Below are 6,000 nucleotides of genomic sequence, written 5' to 3'. Positions count from 1 at the left end.
AAATCCGTTTTATAATTTATTATGGTGGAATTAAGTTTGTTGCAAAGATATATTGTTATTTTTGTATTTTATTATATTTGTTTTTTTATTTTACATTTTTTAAATATTTGACATTTTCAAGTAGAAGCTAGTATTTTTTGGCTTAATACTGAATTTTTTCGCTACCTTAAACTTTTTATTTTATCGCTCACGTGCGGCCATTCGTAAGGCGAAAGAAGCCAAGGAGAGGACCACGTTGAAGACTGCGATAGTGGACGCAGTGAAAGAGGCGTTGAAGGGCGAGCATTTAATCAGCGAGCCAATGGAGAAATTAACTATATAAATGTGTTAATAAAACCACATTTAAAATCCAGAAATTGTTCCCGTTTTGAATGGGGGAAAATGTTAGGAAGGTAAGTTGTCTGGGCGGCGAACTTTGGAGGATTCTGCGGGATAAAGTCCTCAAAGTTGACAGCACCACCACAGAACCACAGGTAAGATTTCTTTTAAAATAATATAAAAATCAATCTTATTTGTTGAACAACACCACCAGCAGCAGCAGCATCATCTCGAGCGTCGGACCAGCCACTGCATCCATGGAGACACGTGGCCCACGTCCACAACCAGAAGCACGTGCTGAATGCCGCCCGCTTCCCATTCCTCATTCACCTGGCGGACTCCACCAACCTCTACTTGATCCTGCCCCTAATCAATGGCGGCGAGCTGTTCAGCTACCAATGCAGGTGAGTATTTCTGATTCCATTTGTTCGCAGACTGAGGTTTAATGGATCTTCCCAAAAAAAAAGGGTTCGCAAGTTCAACAAGAAGCAGGCCCGCTTCTATGCCTCTCAGGTGGAATTAGCCCTCATGTACTGGGACCTGAAGCCAGAGAACATCCTGCTCGACCAGCGAGGCTATATCAAACTCACGGACATTGGTTTTACAAAGAACTTCCCTATGAATACACTAATTTTAAAACCTCAGAGAGTGGACGGCCGAACTTCGACCATGTGTGAAATGCCGGAATATTTGGCCCCAGAGATTGTGGAACTCCGGCCGTATAACAAATCGGTGGACTGGTGTGCCTTCGGAATTTTTGTGTACGAGTTTGTGGCGGGTTGTGGTTGAAATCATAATACAAGGGTATAAAAAACTAAAAATATTTATTTTCTTAAGCTACAACCTAATCTAGTTTTATTACTTTTCTAGCCTGCAGACAGCCCAAGGGATCTGGTTTGTTGTGAGACAACAGAAAGATCGGAAAATTTAGGATTTATTGGCCTTTGAGGAGTGTTGCAGAACCTGCATGAAACGACTGCGCTACTGGAAATCCTCTTTATCTATGCTAAGCTATAATATTATTATTGTTAAAACAAAATGTGAAGTAATTTATTAGGCTCGTGAGACTCATAAGATCTATTTGGCTTTTTGCAAAGTTTCTTTTTAGCCGATATACTTGAGTATTTGCTGCAAAAATAATAGAGATAATAGAATTAATCCTAATAGCTCTGATAAACTGATAAAGAATAGTATAATTAAATATGTTACCATAAACATTAAATAATTATATTAAATATAATTAATTAAAATATTAATAAATAAATAATATTAATAAGAACAAATATTATATTTCTGGTTTAAATGCATTATACAAATGCGCTTTGATAAAAAATGCCTGTGTTAGCAAAAAAAATTAAATATTTTGCGAAAGCAGACCAAGGAAGCACATTTCTAAAAGTATATTTACCAAATCGACTGTTTAGTCATTTTTCGTCATAAAATTTGAATCGGATCTATGTACCTGCTAAATAAGAATTTTTAATTATTTCAAAAACTGTTTCGGAAGACACCACTCCCCCTCATCAGCGATCTTTTCTTTTCATTGTTTTGTAAATAAATTTGAAAAGGCGGTAGATCGGACAGCTTTTGAAAACTGCCCAAAAATACATAACAATAGTTAATAAGAACATTAATAACTGATATAATTAAATTTAAATAATATAATATTACGTGGAAGAGGATACATAACAATAGTTAATAAGAACATTAATAACTAATGTAATTAAATTTAACTATTATAATATTACATAGAAGAGGATACCTATATGTGTTTTAAATTGTTGAGTTTTTTTTTTTTTTGACAGTGCTTATTGTTTTGAATTTAATCAAATTCGACTGTGTCGGAGAATCTCTTCTTATTTTCTTTTATTTCTCTTCTTATTCTTCCTGCTTTCTGAGTTGCGTCCCATTTCTCGTGGTACCACTTGCTGTGCTTGTATAATAGAACCTTTAAAAAATGTTTTAAAATAGTTTGTCTGTGCTGAGCGCACGGATCAGTAGAAGCAAACCAATAAGGATACTGTTTATTTGTTTCTTCTATGCATTTTTTAACAAAGTACTCACAAAAATTTCGCCGTTGCGGACGTTTCTTAAATTCGTGGTCGAATATGTATAAATGCTGCAATGTTATTTCAAACATGGCATCAGAAAGAATTTTTAAATATAGTTCATAAGAACTGTAATTTTTTGCCTTGATGAACTGTTCAATTTTTGATTTCGTTTCATCAAGGCAAGTCAGGGATTTTGTGCAATTAGAGCAATTGTCAGTATTTAATTTTTTTTTTTAATAACGTAGTCCAAGAAATATCCGCATTACGTTCTCCTAACTTTTCGTCATGGCAAGCACTTTCTTTACGTTCAAAAACTATTTGAGATGGAAATTCTGATTTTTCCGCACAACTTTCCAATTGTATTCTGCTTTTGTCAATATCCTCCATCATTCCTGGCTCATAAGACCAGTCTAAGGAAATGTCGCTATCAGGAATACAATATGTGTTTTTCGTTGTTTTCTCGTTTATTATTTTTGTCGCCCACAAATTTTTTAGTGCGTACAGTATTGCTGTGCTGTTAGGTTTGTGAAATTACCAAATTTGGATCTTAACAACCCAAACAAGTTTTCTAATGGATCTTGGCAGAACCTATTTAAACGTATAAATTCGACGTTTTCGGTTTGCAAGAGTTATTCACATACGTTAATAATTCTTTGGCAGATGTCTTTTAGCTTTGCTACGCAAGTTGCACTTTACGGTTTTCCCGTATTGCGGAACTCTAGAAACTTTATTTTATCTAAAAACTGCATGAAATTTTCCAACTTATATTTCATGATGTTATCTGAGCGATAAGTGCCTTCATTTAAAAGGTCAAACCCATCATTCATTTGTTAAAGGAATTCTGAAGTTGCCAATGCATTGACAGAACTTTGTAAATTTCCAGCATTTCTCAATACATTGATTTCGTGGCTTACAGTGTTCGAAAATACCTGAGTCGCCAATTTTACATTCTTTTTTTGATAATTATTTGGATCAATGTGCTTATCTGATAGTCAATGCTATAGAACTCTTGAATAACCCAAGACGCGACACTTTTATTTGAAATTTCATCAAATTTAAGTGGGTCCAAAGGCTATTTAACATCTCTGTTCAGGGAATTATTTCGAATAAATGCATTCTTTCCTCGTAAAAATTTGATGTTTTGCTCTTTATAGATTTTAATATTTCTCTTTAAGACGCTTATAATAGGTCTCAAATGTCTTTTCAAGAAAGTGCTGGGATATGTGCCAGAAGAGCTCAATCTGTTTGGAGAGCTCGATACCTGGGCTTTTACTAGGAGAGCTCAATCCATGTGGAAAACTCAATCCTTCTTCTACAATTTTAAGATCATTTGGAGAGCTTAATCCTTTTGAATCAAAACGTCCAGCAGAGCTCAATCCTTGCGTTATACATTTTATATCCTTATTTCTATTAGGAGAGCTCGATACCTGGGCTTGATAGGGAAAGCTCAATCCACTTAAAATAATTGTATCATTGCGTTGCGTTGAATATTTGCCTTTATCAATTTTATTTTTCAATTCAATCTGGTGCAGTATGCACTAAAAACAGTCACCTATAACTATATTGACTTCCTTAAACAATTTAATAAGGGTCTCAATAGGCATCATTGTTTTTTTCAAACCTTCAACGCAACGACAATTTTTTATGCAACACAGTGCAATATTTTTTTTTTGCCAAGAGCTGAACTGTGGTTCATGTACTGGCACAAAACTTAAATAATAAAAAAATAAAAAAAAAAGTAAAATTAATTAAATTATATAAGTATTAATACATATTTTGAAAGTGCAAGTAATTTTTAAGAATTTTTAAAGGCATCATATGACTTTAAAAACCCTAAATAATTACTTGAACCTTCAACAAATAAAGTTACTTCTGTGGGCAAACAAATTTATTTTATTTTTTGTCCACAGTAGTACAAAAACTAAGAACTATTGCTTACCCAACATTTCGCTCGGAACACTTCCTTTCCTTAATGCCGACCCCGAGAAGCACTCCGGCCTAAAGTGTGTTTGGCACACCTGGTCTCGCTTGTGCGCTGATTGAATTTTGGGGTTTTCAAACCATTTCATCTTATTTTTCTTTTTGGGAAAATAATAAGCCACAATGTGGCCCGCACAATTGGGCACGACGCATTTTTTTATTCTGAAATTTGTATTTAAATTTAAATTAAATTTTAAGTGGCTTAAGATTTATCAACTTTTAAATGTGTCATATTTTAGGGCTCTAGCTGCCAATATTAGTAAAATAAAAATAATAAACTGGGGCCTGCTGGCCCAGTGTGCAGTGCTTTACTTACTGTTTTGCGTCTGACATTTTATTTCGCTTTTGAATACGTATCTGTAAAATAAGAATGCAAATATTAGAGCTTAAAGATTATAAATGTTAATTGTCACATTTGTTTGTCTAACTAATATGATATTGCCATCTTAATTTAATTAAAACAATGCTTACCTATATTTTATTTCACTTTGTTTTCTTTTTCATTCTTTTTTTGAATTGGCAACGCCTACCGAGAGAGGAAAGAGAGATAGGTGGTCACACCAAAGCATGCATAAAATACCGAATCTCTACCTGAGTAAAATACTTATAAATGTAAAATTCATACTTTTAAATACGGAACAATTATTTATTTTTATTCGCAAAGTTTTAGTAGGTATTATTTTAGACAAAAGCTACTAAATACATATATATCAATAAAACGTATAATAAAAAAAATAACGGCAATTCAATAATTTTTTATTAAGGCCACATTTATTTATTAATATAAAATGTACATAATTTATTTAAAATGTATTGTGACTTATATATCTTAACAGTGGAACTTACTTAAAATCTTCATAAAACATAACGTAATAAATGATCATTTGGGTAAAAACATTAAAACGAAGCAATAGTGATTAATATTTATTTTTTTAATATTAAATGTTTTTTTTACTTAATATTTTTAATACAAATTGTATTATACAAAATAAATATTTTTTAAATACTTTTAAGCAATTTAGTTTTGCCTATCTTAAAAACCGAAATTCTGGTTTCATTTTCAAATCGAACTCAAAAAAGCAAATCAAACCAATAAAATATCTCAAACCAGCATAACAGCTCAAAACCGAAACATGAGTTTTACTGAGCCTGTTGTATGAATAACAGAGAATATTTTATTGATACTGAGTAGAAAATATATTTGAGCTCACACAGTTGAGAATAGGTGTGAGAAATGATTGTATTGATGGACGTCGAGCATTGAGAAGATGCTTCAGGTTCGACATGACGTCACGTCAAACAGCAAAACCAATTGGACTTTGCTGGGAATCTGCTTGGATGTTCGAAGTTTGGTGAAATGATACAAAGTAAATAAAATGGTATTTTGCAGCGAAATCACTAAAAGAATGAAGAAATCGAATTACCATCGGCTTAAAGACAATTACCCTGAACTTTTTGTTTAAAAACCTGAAATTTATGTGTTTTAAGTCATAAAGAATCGCTTTTTTGGACTTTTATTGACATGTCAACGGTGTTAAGTCGTATGTAGTTCCTGTAAAGGCAAAAAAAGTAAAAGAGAAGTCATTTCTTTTTACAAAATAGCGCAAAAACTCGTTCAATGTTTTGAATTTAGCGCTAACTAGCTGAACTC

General features: G+C 32.8%; 1 protein-coding gene across 1 annotated transcript; it reads left to right on the top strand.

The window, feature by feature from the left end:
- Positions 1-519: 519 nt before the first annotated feature.
- LOC108134803 (cAMP-dependent protein kinase catalytic subunit 2-like) lies at positions 520-1,206 on the top strand (the record flags this gene model as incomplete). Its single annotated transcript, XM_017255255.2, has 3 exons — positions 520-722; positions 786-1,122; positions 1,189-1,206. Coding segments are annotated over 2 exons (525 nt in total), but the record flags the coding sequence as incomplete, so codon positions are not given.
- Positions 1,207-6,000: the final 4,794 nt, after the last annotated feature.

This window comes from Drosophila elegans, unplaced genomic scaffold (assembly GCF_018152505.1).
Source record: "Drosophila elegans isolate 14027-0461.03 unplaced genomic scaffold, ASM1815250v1 contig_149, whole genome shotgun sequence".
In the NCBI taxonomy this organism is placed as follows: Eukaryota; Metazoa; Arthropoda; class Insecta; order Diptera; family Drosophilidae; genus Drosophila; species Drosophila elegans.
This window is presented reverse-complemented; position numbering and strand designations above follow the sequence as displayed.